Source organism: Varanus komodoensis, unplaced genomic scaffold (genome assembly GCF_004798865.1).
Source record: "Varanus komodoensis strain SLA01 unplaced genomic scaffold, ASM479886v1 scaffold125, whole genome shotgun sequence".
NCBI classification, from domain to species: Eukaryota; Metazoa; Chordata; class Lepidosauria; order Squamata; family Varanidae; genus Varanus; species Varanus komodoensis.
Genome location: NW_025335360.1, coordinates 168,452 through 182,682, shown reverse-complemented (window position 1 = coordinate 182,682; position 14,231 = coordinate 168,452). Strand labels below are relative to the sequence as shown.

The 14,231-nt window shown below is 42.0% G+C and overlaps 1 protein-coding gene across 7 annotated transcripts in view; it reads left to right on the top strand.

Moving 5' to 3' along the window:
- The window catches only part of AP2M1 (adaptor related protein complex 2 subunit mu 1), a 32,034-nt gene that overhangs the window by 5,960 nt on the left and 11,843 nt on the right, over positions 1–14,231 (top strand). For 5 of the 7 annotated variants that reach the window (XM_044422298.1, XM_044422305.1, XM_044422302.1 and 2 more), the window contains exons 2-3: positions 5,337–5,453; positions 13,402–13,667. In XM_044422298.1, coding sequence (XP_044278233.1) covers positions 5,380–5,453; positions 13,402–13,667 — 340 coding nt within the window. In that variant the 5' untranslated portion in view covers positions 5,337–5,379. Of the gene's footprint in view, positions 1–2,203; positions 2,209–4,344; positions 4,366–5,336; positions 5,454–13,401; positions 13,668–14,231 lie in introns of those variants that run through there. The other 2 variants (XM_044422300.1, XM_044422299.1) reach the window with 2 other exon arrangements.

Sequence of the window (14,231 nt, the reverse complement as noted above, 5' to 3'; positions counted from 1 at the left end):
TGGAGGATAGGGGAAGAGTTTGGTCATCTGAAAACTTTGCTCTGTCCATGGCCTTGTACTAGGGCAACATCTCTTAGACTTGGTTCTCCAGTTCAGTTATGAAACAGTCTGTTGGCAGTTGTGTCTACAAGATAAATAATGTGCACAAGAAAGCAGTTATGAGTCCTGTCTGCCTCCTTTTAGCCTTGTTTGTTTGCCAACAAATTTCTACTTTGTTTTAATATTTGACCCAGCTAGTATGTGAATCTATAATGGTTCTTTGCAAAAGCATTTACTTGTTAGTCTTCCACTAGCTTTGTGCATATTCAGCACTTGTTTGGAAAAACTGCACTTCAGCATTCTGTAGAAGATGTGAGAAGTCCCTGGTTCTTGTGAACTGAAGCCACAAAACAGCAGCTGTTGCATAATTTTCATTCTTGCATGCCTCGTCTCCCCCCTATAGCTCTATCATATACTCATTTTCTTTTGCAAGGCAAAGATTTCAGCTTTGATACCAGAACAAGAAGGTATCCTCAAAGAGCATAGACTGCTATGACATTTTTAAACAAATGTAGGACCTGATTTACTGTGTCAGGCAAAATCCTGGGTTCTGTCACTCAAACACCTTACATTCTAACTGTATGAAAAAAAGTATATAGCTGTTCTGATCCTTTAGAAATATATCAATGTAAAAATGGCATCTTTAAGATGAACAAAAATTTAACAAAGCTTGCTCAATACTTTGGAGCATTAGGTGTCCCTGATAAGTTTATGTTGTAGTTAACTGTGTGTGGAGAAGTTCAGCATCAAGGGGCCTTAGAAGCCCTTAAGAGACGGCTTAAACTCTTAAGCGCAGGATAAAAGCGAGGCCTTTGGCTGGTTTGCATTCAGCCTTGCTGCTCATGTGCCCTCTGTCTTACTCAGTTTGTTGGTATAGTGATCCTTTGTGGCATTCCCCCATTGAAACCATTCACCAAATAAGGAAAAGTTAAAGGGGGACTGTGCCCAGTTCCTGTTAAAGCCTGCACTACAGCAGGTACCTAAGCCTACTGAGGAAGAGGACTTGGCTTGAGAGAAGGCAGAGCCACAGGTTGAGCACACTGAAGGAGACAGGCCCAAGCAGGGACCCAGTTGATGTGCGAGGAGTTCCTCGTGAGTAGGCCTCTGACCAGAGAGCTCTGACATTCTGCAATTGAACTCTGGGGTAGTTCTCAGCAGTCTCTGGTGTTAAAAGCCTTCAGTGCCTGTCTCACTAGTGTTGGTAGCAGTGCTGTTCTCCCTATCTTGCATTGAGATTGATGCTCTTTATTATGAACTCTTGGACTCCTTAACTCTGCTCTTACACCATGTCACATAATCTGATTACCTAAGTCTATTAGGTACGTCTGCATCATTACCTTCCATCTTTAGGTTAGCCCTTTGGTCTTGGTCTGCTTCAGCCAACACAGGACAGATACAAGCAAGTCAAATATAGCAAAGCAAATATCTTAAGCAGCACTATAATCTCATGGCCTTAATTGAGGCTATTTTAGGGGCAGAGCATTTTCTGTGATCTTTGGATGACCGTTTCTGACATAAGCCTCATAAAAACCTTCCCCCCATGAACTTGCTTTCAGATTACTTAAGTGTCTGGGAATGGCTCTGTACAGAAGTAAACCTGAACAGTTGAGACCATGCCACTCCATCTATTCACAGCATCTAATGTTCAACCCAGGCTGGAACAGCCACAGAGCTGTAGGAAAGAACCATGGTGCTATAGAACTGAACTGGAAAGGCATAAAGGCTTTCTGTTTCACTTGTCTTCTATAGTTGCTTCAGGTATGTTGATCGCTCTGTTAAAACCAGTGGTACATAATTTACTATTAGTTGGGGAATGCTCCTGATTCTTATAGCCACATATTTTGCACTCAGAAACACTTTGATCTACTGAAATTATTACCTTATGCCCACCCTTCCTTTGGCCTACTTCCAGCTTAGGTTTAATTTTGACTAGACAACTGCTATCAGATTTGAAATGGGTCAGGGTTAAATTTTTTACTAAAATGCATTTACCACTGGGCTAATAGTTCATGTTGCAAATTACGTATTTCATCACAAATGAGACAAGATAAAGGTAAACAAGAATATGGCAAGGGATTAGCTGTTCAGAAGGTGAGAATTGAATTAATTGAATTGAGGACTGTCAGAGGGGCTCTAGCAAAGAAGTTCTTTTGAGAAGGATAACATTCTGTTGGTGCTGTCTGCTTTGTCTGGAAAGTAGGGAACAAACCGTGCTTGCCTTTGATCTGTAACAGCCGTTTTGTTTATACAAGGCAGTGTCCTAGGCCAGTTTAGGACATCATGTATAATCTCTCATCTACAGCACTGTTTTGAAGGCTAGGATAAGAACAGTTATTGGAACAGAAGTGCTAATCTGGAGGAGCTGCTGAACAAAAGCAAGCCTGATCACAAGCTGAATTTGTTCAAACCAATTATTTGCAAGATACAAATTGTTTGACAATAATTGGACAACTGCAAAATGTTTTATATACTTGCCAATCAAATGTGAGGTACACTTTTGGCTTAACTGTGAATTTAAGGTGTAATCCGAACCAGGACATACTAAATCCAAGTCATGGTAATGGGGTTTAGATGATATGCTAAGTCTGGTAGGTTGGTAGCATATTCTACCAGCCTAGTTACTGCAAGCATACCAGTGCAGAAGAATTACTCCCAACACTTGGATGCACATCCTAATGCAAGGCAGCGGGTGGCCTTGTTCCCACTTCCCTGCCCTTCCGGTGTGGTGACCCAGTTCATCAGGATTCCCCTGGCATGCTGCCCAGTAGTTCCTGCTACATGTGGGAGGCTGCTGAAGAAACCGTGTACCTTTTGTTAGTGGTTTGTTTATTTAGTACAATGTATGAGGTAGGACCTCTAGCTTGTTCTAATCCCCAATGAACTTCTGTTCTTGGATTCTTTCTCTGGTTTGTCAGGGGAAAGACACATCATGGTTTGTCTATTATGCTTATGGGCTGAAGGCTTGTTAAGTCACTCCTGCTTGCAGTGAGAGAGGTCAGACAGTCTAATACTGTAGAATATCTCAAGGGTACAGTTTGTTGGGCTCTCTGACTTCAGATTATAGGTGCTGTGCTGCATTGATTAAATAGAACTGATGTCACATATCTGGATCTTGATTCCAGCAGACCTTTCTGTGGACAAAGCTTCCCTTCTTTATTCCACCGAACAAGAGCAATTGCTTGGAAACATAATTTGGTCTTTGTCTGGTACAGTTCTTGGCAATCAGTTCTATGAGTCATCCAACTTTGTAATACATTATAGCTTAATGAGATGTAGCCAGCAGTGCCTTACAAGGCTGAGCCCCATATGGAATCGCCAAACTGTTTCTTAATCAAGGAGGCTCACCATGCTGTCCTTCTGTGGCTCTTGTTTTTGAGAAACTTGGCCTGGTTTTACACAGTTTGCTTAGCATTAAAATATATTATAATAGTAAGGGCCCACAATGCATGCCCATGCTCAGTAGCCAAAAAATAGTTCTGCCCAATGAGAATATTATAAAAGTACCTTATGCGTGTGGAGTGCTGCCCCTTCTGCACCCAGCAAATGACAACTTGTCTCTCCAAAGGAGAATGACTGCTAGCTCAGATGGCATTTCACCACAAGCCTGATTTTTCTACAGTTGTTTCAATGAGGCATTGTTCAAACTTGTCTGACAAGCCCCAAGCTTCTGTTCAAACCTAGGGTTTAAAAGGCTAGAGTACAGTATTTCCCTTCTCCTCAAAGTAAACTTCATGTTTTTTTTCTTTCCCTAAAGAAGCTCCCTTTTGCTTTCTTCCATCCCATCAGTGTCAATTTATGAAACAAATCTTTCTCTATTCTTAAAAATTCTACCTGCAGTTGGAATGAAGTGGCAAGAATGTGTTAAGTGAGAGGCATTTAGAAGGGGGATATTCGTTCAGTGGAAGGTGGACGCTGGGGGTGTAAAGGTTCTTGACCAACTGCTGAGTTCCAAGAGGAGATGTTGGTAGCGGGGGAAGCAAACGAGCCTGTTGTGGGAGAAGGAGGCTGGGGGTGGGGAGTGGCTTGCTCTTGGAGAGGAAGAGGAGTTGAAGCACAGTACTGAGCAGCATAAGTCAGATGGTAAATACTACAGCCAGCATCCCCTTCAGACCACCATTCAGATCTGTAGTATTACTAGGAAAAAAGGGGTGGGAATGGAACCCTTGCCGAGGCTCTTCAGAATGATTCAACAAACTCTTTCCAAAAAGCTGCTCTGATTTGGCTGATACAATGCAACTTCCCTCTCTGAGCATGTCTCTCTCATCATTTTACTAATTCTGGACCTGTAACTAAATGGATTGAAGAATGATACTGCTTCTTTCAAGGGTATGTTTTGGCAGTGCCCAGTACTCGCCACTGTTGGGGAAGAGGTTATTATGTATAAACATTGTATAGTGTTAGAATACGCTTTAATATTTACTGATGCATATATCTTAAATTATCTGCTTGCCTCTTGGAAGTTAATACAGAGCCACTATAAAGGGATCCTCTGACAGCTACAAGATATTACAGTATTGGGAAGCTATTAAATCTTTCTAAATCATTCATTTACATTTGTGCAAATAAGGTAGCTTTTTTTGTAGAGAACACAGACGTCCTTGGTCAATAGGATTTTTGTTGGTCATAGGGTCCAGTAAGATCTGTTATCACCTATTATGTATCTATTTATCTAAAGTGATTTCCAGGTCACCTTTGAGGGTGGAACCTTCTTAAGGTGGTGTACAAGATAAAACTACACAAAGAGGGTACATTGAAATAGAAAGTCATGGAAATTGAGATTTCCAGTTAAAACAATACTGTGGTGCTGTGTGGCTCAGTAGTGGAAAAAACCAGCAGCTCCCAAGTGAATATATCTATATGGGTATGGAGGAATGCAGTATTAGAACTTAAGGGTCTGTGACATTCAGTATCTTTGAGTTAGCCCTGACTCTGTCTCACGTTCATCACTACGCTGAACTTTATGCAGTGCTTTGGAGGTGCCTGCCTATTTCAGAAATTGGGAGCAGTCGGTTAGTCTCCAGATAGAAGCTTGAAGTAAGGCAGAGGAGTTTCATTCTTCCAGAGATGCTCTCAAAAGTAGTTTATGCACAGCAGAGGCTAGTGCACTGATTGGCAAACCACAATGTAGTACTCTTTGATAAACAGAAGATTGTGGTTGCCAGATTCAACTTTATTTTTTCATGGAGATGTTTTGATATGTTATGAAGGATAGGAAATCATATTAGAAGTGTGAGGACTTCTCTCAGATTGGCTGCAATTGAAGTTAACTAAATGATTTACCTCTGCTGTGTTTGTAGATCTGATCTAAGCACCATGGGAAAGGAAGACTAAGATTTCAACATGATTGGAGGCCTATTCATTTATAATCATAAGGGGGAGGTTTTAATCTCTCGTGTCTACAGAGATGACATTGGGTAAGTACTTGACAGCACCTTCATCCTGCTTTCATTCTGCACCCCACTCCAATTCCTTGTAATTTCTGCGCTGCTGCTGTGCTTATTTAAGTGCGTGCATGTAGAGATTGTATGTGTCGCATTGAGGCTATGTCCATCTGGCTAGGCCTGTGGGTAAATGTTGTCTTGGATCATCCTCAGGCAGTGACCATGGGGGCAGCACTGGTAGAATAGCTCTGCTTATATGCTGTCTTAATTTCAGCGTGCTATGAGAGAAAAGCACCTCGAGGCTGTGAAACAGCTCTACAGCTTATCATTTGAGCCTTGTGTCCAAATGGTAGCCATTGGGCATCTGAGCTTAAAAGGTTGTTTCTTGCCTGTGCTTCTTGATTGAGCTCATCCATCTGAGAATGCTTTTCCACTTTTGTGAATAGCTTTAATATTAGCAACAGGACATTCACGTCCTAACTGGAGAGACAGTGTATGCGGGTCAAAAAGGTAGTGTTACCAAGAATAGTCTTGCTTCTACGTTTGTTTGTTTGTTTATGCACATATTTATATGCTGCCTAGAACTGCCAAAAGGCCTTTCTAGGTGGCTTATAACCATATATTTAAAAAACCATATTAAACACACATATATAAATAGCATTTTAAAACTATTAAAAGATTAAAACACCAATATGACAATAATATAAAAAGGCTACCAGCATTCACAAGGCTAAGTATTAATTTTTTTTTAATGTTATGTCTTCGCCTGGTGCTGCAAAGAAAATAAAGATGGTGCCAGCTGAATTTCTCTAGGGAGGGAGTTTCAGAGATGGGGAGCAGCAGTAGAAAAGGCCCTTTGCCTATTTGCCACCCTTCTCACCTCCCTGAGGGGTGGCTCTCGCAGAAGGGCCTCCTGCGCTGACCTTAGGTAGTGAGTAGCTTTATACGGATGTAGACAGTCCTTCCCCCTTTGCAGTGCTACTATCCTAGTTGCTGTGTCAGTCTGGATCAGCAGTAGCGATAGAGCTGTAAAAAAGCCCTGTATTGTAACTGTAGGTCAAATAAGCCCGCAGAGTCGCAATATATGAACTGTTATGTGCTATTCCATAGAAACAAAGTGAGGCAGAAGAGGCCTTCTGGGCCATCTAGTCTGACCCCTGGCTCCAGCAGGCTCCACTCATGTAATCCTCAACATGTGGTTGTCCAGTCTTTCCTTTAACCCTCAAGCACACTAGTAGTTTACATGGTGGCTCTCCTGTCGCTCTCTTTTATTGACACAGCATACAACCCTGTGAGGTAGGTTAGGCTGGGAATCAGTGACTGAAATTCACCCAGTGGACTTGATGGCAGAGAGAGGCGTAGACCTCTGGATCTCCAGTGGCCCAGTCCGATACTCTAATCACTGCATCGTGCTGTAGTTGCATGACTGTGCAGCAGTCTCATGGGGTGTTTTGGAAGCGATACTGAGGAAGTGCTAAACCGCAAGGCTGACCTTCTGTCAAAGAATGTGAGCGGCACACTGGTACCCCATTACCTAGTCTTCTGCCAAAACCAGACTACAGCTGCTTGAACTTGTCAGTTGCGTAGGAATGTAATCTTTTCTCTTTCTGTGTTCAGGCTAGAACTATGCCATTTCTGGAAATGTTGAGGCTCTGGGAAAAGAAGCCTTCACCCTGTGTTTTTGGGTGGAAAAGAGACATTTTGGGAAAAACTGAAATAATCAATGCCTTGTCTTTGTAGCACCATTTAGTTATTACTTTCATACTATCTATTAGCCAAAGAACTCAGTATGGTTTACAGTTATCACTTTAAAATACCACATGGTAATATACAATATAAAAGATTATAACTACAGTATAAAATAAAAGTAATTAAATAAAACCTGAAGGAGCGCTTACGTCCATATATGTCCGCCCGCCCCTTGAGATCTGCGGGAGAGGCCCTTCTCTGGGAACCCTCCATGAAGGATATTAGGAGGGTAAGTACCCGGAGGAGGGCTTTCTCTGCGGTGGCACCCAATTTATGGAATGCGCTCCCCAGAGAGGTCTGCCTGGCGCCGTCGTTATTTGTTTTTCAGCGCCAGACCAAGACCTTTATATTCAAACGTTATTTTAATTGTTAATACTATTTATTTATTTTATTCTTTGGCCAGGGCAACTTAAATTATACTGTTTTATATTGTGTTTGTTTATTTAAGATTGTGAGCCGCCCCGAGGCTTCGGCAAATGGGGCGGCATAGAAGTTCTCTCAATCAATCAAGCTAGCAGAAGTGCAGAGATTTAAAATATAGTAAGATATTTCAAATAGAATTGAAGCAATAAAATGCCTGGCAAAATAAGATCTTCACCTGGTGTTGAAAAGAGAATAATGTAGATGCCAGGGGAGCCTTTCTGGGAAGTTCTTTCTGCAAGTAGCATGCCAGCTGAGCTGCTTTTAGGTACACTGTGTGCTTTGATGGCAGTTAAAGATTTTATAGCTGCTGTGCATTGCTTAATAGGTGAAGGGTCATAGGAGACTGTTTTAAAAGCTGTGGCATAAGTTTCACAGACTTGAGCTTCAAAAAAATGTACAAAGTAAACACAGACAACATACACGTGTCTTAATTGCGGCTTCCTGCAGTGGGTGAATAACCTACCTGTTTTTCTGTTGCATTTTCATTTTAGAGCAGCATTCATTGACAGCTACAATATTTTAAAGCCCATGGCTTGTTTGGGGTTATTTGATGCTTATCTAATGCTCAAACAATCCCTCCTGCTTGAATCTGCATGACACAAGTGAGGGCAAGCTGGTCATGTGTGTGCACCACACAGAAATGGTGCCCAGAATGACACAACAGCCCCTGCAGGTAAATTAACCCATGATGAGCTGTTGGTCCAAACAGGTCATACATCTGTGGGCAGTTTGTTTCCATTAAAGTGTTGCGCTATCACATTTCTTCTGGAATATGTAGACACCGAGGGAACAGACTGCTGCATATATCCTGAAACTAGAGGGAGGCCTTCAACATGTCTTTGTCCAGCCCATGGACATATAGTCCTTATCTCTGGCTGTAGAAGGCATTACCTTTCATTAGTCATTGCTTTCATTCGGGTTGCTAAATTTAATGGTATATCATGCAACCCCAAGTCATACCCTTTGTGGTATAAAATACCTTTTTACTAAGAACCTGTGAAATATAGCCATGCTCTAGTGGCTGCCACTGGAAAGGAATGGGAAGCATTCTGTGTAGATGATGTGGGAAGAACTATTCAGAATTCCTGCAACTGTGCAGTTGCATAACTCTGCACTATGTAGAGTTATGTAGTTGTGAGATTGTGTCAGCTTCTTGCAGTTGAACCTTTGCATGAATCTTTGATTTAGCCTGGTGTCCTGTTCTGGGGCTGTTGGGCTTATGAAGCATTTGCATGTACAGTACCTAGTTTCTGAGAGACCACTCTGAATATTGGCACAGTGCAACACAAGTATGAAGCTGGCTTGCCTTGACTTCTCTAGCTTTGGAAACTTCAATTTAACTTTGAAATTAGCAACCAAAAGTTAGATATGGCTTTACCCTGGGTCCTGATGCTGAGTTTGCCCTTGCACCTTTTGAATGTATGATTAACGGTGTGATAGTGCAGATTGGTAAATGGGCATTTCTTTGTGGCCACCGGGAGAAATTAACTCTCCACAGGGAACCAAAGTGCAGTTTTTGCAAAAGTTGCTTTTCTATGTATACAGTTTACCAGGGAATTGAATGGGCTACTGGTGGGCTTAGCAGTTTGCTGGTCTTTGTAGTGAGGAAGCTTATATCTTGTGGATCCATGAAAGAGAACTTGATATGGCACTTCCTACTTGGTACCTAGATTTGTATCAGCTGTGATTAATACTGACTCTGGATAGGTCACAACTCAATTTCTGGTGAAGAGCACTAGTTTTCCTGCCAGCAGCATGCCTGCACGTGCTTGGAATTTCATACAATCTGTTCAGCTGTTCTTTGCTGCCATCTTTCACTGCATCTCTCTATTAAGTGTCTGCTGCAAGGCACCCTTTCAAAGGGTGCCGTTTGAAACTAGAGTGAAAAAATGACTCGATTCTCTGCTGTTTCTCCAACTACTTTTATAAGCAATTGGCTGCTGAGGCAAAATTAAAACCTGATATTCCTTGTGGCCTCAGTTGAGGTTTGTACAGAACCTGTATCTGCTCAAAATGTGAAGGTAAACAGAATGCTAAACTTTGTGAATTGCATGATTTAAAATGGGTTAGATGGTTCAGGCATGAAGCAAAAATAAGTCAGATTGTGAAATTCACCACAGATATTAGTGTTCAGGATTGTGTTAAGATGTGAGAGCATTATCATATATAGTGTTATGAGATGTATATCCTTAGAGACCATAGTAATGTCTCAAAACTTTTGTAGAAAAGTATGGTGGACTATTGCACACATCCTGTGTATGGCAGTGTATCAACAGAGAACTAGTACAGGCAACTGAAAATGTGTGGCATGGCAGTTATACCCCAGTTGCCATTTTAGGGTGCATCTAAGTGGGTTAATATGCAGTGAGCAGGCAGTCAGTGGTTTAACCTTGCTGTTAACATCTTGCTCCACAAAACAGCTGCTAAAGGAAATTAGTGCCTAACCCTAGGGCCAAACAACAGGAAATGATACGGGATATGAATGCATCCTCAGGGAACATTGCTACTGAAGTTTCCCACATAAATGCCACTTCCAGTCAGAGGAATCTGCTGTGTATTCATATGAATTCAGATTTCTAAGAGTTGTACCACAGATTCCGCACTCGGCAGCTTTTTAGAGTCATGTCTTCCTGACCGGTTTTTCCTTTTCTGTGGAGTGTTTGCAGTAACACACATTCGTGGTAATATGCATTAGCACAAGTACATGTTCCTCCTAACAAGCACTCTTGCAAATGTGCTGGTCTCCATTAGTTAATGGCTATTAGTGCCAGTGCAAATTAGCATGAGTAAAATGAAATTGAGATTGTAAAAGTTCCATTCAGTTAAGTGGACCATGATATAAAAAAGGCTGACAATCCATGGGGCATAGAATGGAGTTAACAAGTTCTTTATGTCCTCAGTAGCAGTCTTCAGAACAGTAATGTCACGACTGAGCAGGCTTTCAAAGATCTCTTGCGGATCCACTGCTGCTCGGTTCTAGAGAACCTGACTTAGGTTCTGGAGAAGGGAAAGCTTTAACTCTTTAGGCATATCACAACTGCAGATCTAAACTCCATATTTTCAAGGACATGTGCATCATGAAAGCCATGTAGCTTCAGGGTTTTGCTCTTGCATGCTTTCAGTAACAATGGCATACAAGGCATCTCCGGTCAGGATTGCGGTTCAAAGAATGGCTTTAATTTTATGCATGAAGTGAACGTCACTTGAGAATGCAGGGGCGATCGGTTGCATGTTGGCTTGACAAAAAGATTTATCACAGTAAAGGTCATTATATTTTAGCAATTGTGATGATTCAGTATAATTGTTCATCATGCTTTCATAGTAAACTCATTGCAGATACTACATTTTTAAAAAAATAAGTAAAACTGCTCTCATTTTGAGTACTTATCCCTTTCAGTGGCTTTCATTGTTTGGAACATAATAATCAGTTAAATGGTTTTGTTTTCACCCATTACCTTCATTCGACTTAAGTTAGAGAAATACTTCAGTAGCTCTGTATTTCAGTACACTGGCTATTCAGCCATTTTCCTTTAGGAAATAAGATGGAAACATTAGATTGGCAACCAATTTGAACCATGAATAAGGTAGCTTTGCCCAAAATAGCACTCTGTGGCTGCATCTGATTGGTTTGTTTAATAACAAACTGATAACCATCTAAAATTGCATATTTAACTGTGCTACCTTAAAGGCCGTGCAATTTCGCAACTTGAACTTCTCTTGTGGGCTTTTAAAAGTAGTGTGACTCCCTATTAAATTGAAGTACTGGAGTCATCATGGCTTTTAAAGAGAAGTGCTGTTACATCTCCACTTCAGACTGTACCTGATGCAACCTTTAAAGCTTGTCAGTCCTGCAGACAGGGGCAAGACAGAGTGTGTTTTGGCAGAGAGCAGTTCCATTTGGGGCCCAGCCTCATCTGACTGAACTTGCAAAATTCAGCTAAACGTTTGCTTGAGTGCACTTGTGCTAACCAGGAGAAAATCTGTACTCTCAGATAGTAGTACTTTTTCCTTGGTAGGAGTCTTTCAGAATTGGCAAACAGATTCTGCCTATCTCCTAACCATCTCCCAAAGGTTATACACTGAATTTGGAAGCCGAAAATGTAAATCCCAACAGTGTCTGGGTTACCATGTTTGCTTTTCAGCACCTTTTTTAGGCATGACTGTGTATACATTTCTGTACCTGAGGATTAGAAATAGTTAAAATAGAAACATGTAACAAGACTTTATCCCTCGTAAGGTTTGGCCAAAAGTTAATTCCAGCTTTAGCATTTAACGCCATTGACAAGATAAGGGACATGATATACATTTGCCCCGTGACCACACAGCCTGTCTGCTGTTAGCACTGTGAAAACCTATATGGAATCATGGAATAGCAGAGTTGGAAGGGGCCAGTACGGCCACTGGTCCAGTCCCTTGCTAAGTGCTGGACTGCAGGTCAGAGCCCCCCTGGCAGATGGCTGTCCAGCCATATGTTTGCCTCTTCTGTAAGAGCTTCTTTGTGGTCACTGCCTAGGGATTTAAGTGCCATTTTTGACCTTTTGGGGGAGGGGGTTGCTGTTTGTCTCTTCTTTCTGTTTGGATTCATTGTGCTTTGTGTGTATGTGTGTGTTCTAACCTTTCTCTTGTTGCTGTCACTCCTCCTTTCTTCGCTGGCGCCATTTCTGTTCATCCCATCTCATTGGCTGCTGTAGCAATAGGTAAGAGATGAATGGCAGGGCATAATGGGCACTCCAGCATGAGGGCACTTATACATCAGGCCAGTTAACTGTACGGTCAAAGTCACTTCAGTATCTAATCCAAAGCACACATAAGCAGTAATCCAGGTAGTCTGGCCCTATGCCTAATCCACTCAAATCACCCTTGTGATTTTAATAGATTACAATCTACATATTCTTAGCTGCTTGAATAGCAGGATTTTTGACCTGAGGGAAACTGGTATATTGAAACACCTGAAGTTCTTCCCACTGACCTTTGGGCTGTTTTCCTTTAAAGAGTGGGTGGGTAGGTAGAAAATCCACCACGTGGCAATATGCTTTAAATACAAGAGGTGCTTGGAGAAGTGCGAGACTTTTCCACAGCTGAATCAGTGCACATCTGCACTTGTTGGTGACCCCGAAGGTATCCTGGCATTCAGAGTTGGAACTCAGTTGATTGAGCTACCCAGAGCTTTATGCTGGCCCTCTGTCCTTTCTGTTTCAGTGGTATTGCTTGTTCGCTACATATCTTGGGCTCTGGGGGAAAAAGATATACTTTACAGTGCTCTACCCCTTCCTTAAGAGGACTGGGGAAGGTTCAGTGCTCTTATTGCAACAGACTTGGTTACTGATGTAAGTAAATACTGGGCAATATACAGCATTTGATGCAAAATTCATGAGGACTGGCATAGTACAACACCCTGAAAGCATTACATGGAAAATGGCTTTTATGTACCTAGACAAATTCCAGGATGCTGTCTGTTTATTTCTGTACTGCCCTAATAGCTGCAGGTTTCTGGGAGGCTGGCAACAGTATCCAAAAGTGCAGACCACAAATCAGTAAAATACTGCAAATATACAAAATTTAAAAACTTTAAACAATTAAAACAATTTTGGTTCTGATCAGACTTGTTATAACAGCTGCCATAAATACCCCCTCATGCCACTGAATTCCATTAAATGCCTGGGAGAAGAGGACAGTTTTAACACAGTGCCAAAAAGATGACAGGGCCGGCATCAGGCTGCAGCTAAACTTGGTGGGGTTGTATGCAATGTATTGTGTCTAGTGCCTTTGGCCGCTCACTCCTGTTTTCCTACCACATTGAATTCTCCAGGCGGAATGCAGTGGATGCTTTCCGGGTCAATGTCATTCACGCACGGCAGCAAGTGCGCTCACCTGTCACCAACATTGCCCGCACCAGTTTCTTCCATGTCAAGCGTTCCAATATCTGGCTGGCTGCTGTCACCAAGCAAAATGTCAATGCTGCCATGGTCTTTGAGTTCCTCTACAAGATGTGCGATGTGATGACTGCATATTTCGGAAAAATCAGTGAAGAGAACATCAAGAACAACTTTGTGCTCATCTATGAACTTCTGGATGGTGAGGATGAACCTTTCTGACTGAATTCTGGGGACTTATTTAGAAATGGGTGTCCAGAACTGTCACTGTAGGCTTAGGATGTGGGAAAGGGTATATTGAGTCTGCTTTGGCCCAACGAAATCTGGCTGTTCTGTGAGAATTCCAGCACCCATGTGCTTAGCCGGGTACTTGCTTGCTGCAGCTCGCATCAGCTAGTACAACTGGCTAAACTGAAGACTTGGATGTAGTCCAGTGCTTGCACCCTCTCAGCAAACACTTGGCACCTGCCAAGTGATCTGTATTGAGTTCAGCACTGGCTTAAGATGGGAAGATAGTTTTACGTACAGAGCCTGAAGATCAGACCTTGATTTCACGCATGAGCTGCATGAATCAGGGTCGGTTTCCTGCAAGTTCTACGGGGCACAAATGCTTCTAACTTTTCTGTTCTGTCTTTCGAACGAACCAGCCCAAGCTTATATAAACATGATAATGATCAATTCAGGATGTCCAAGCATAGTCTGAGAAGCAGTATATTAATACAAGTCTCATAAGCTCATGATACTCCTTCACATGCAGACAGGCGAT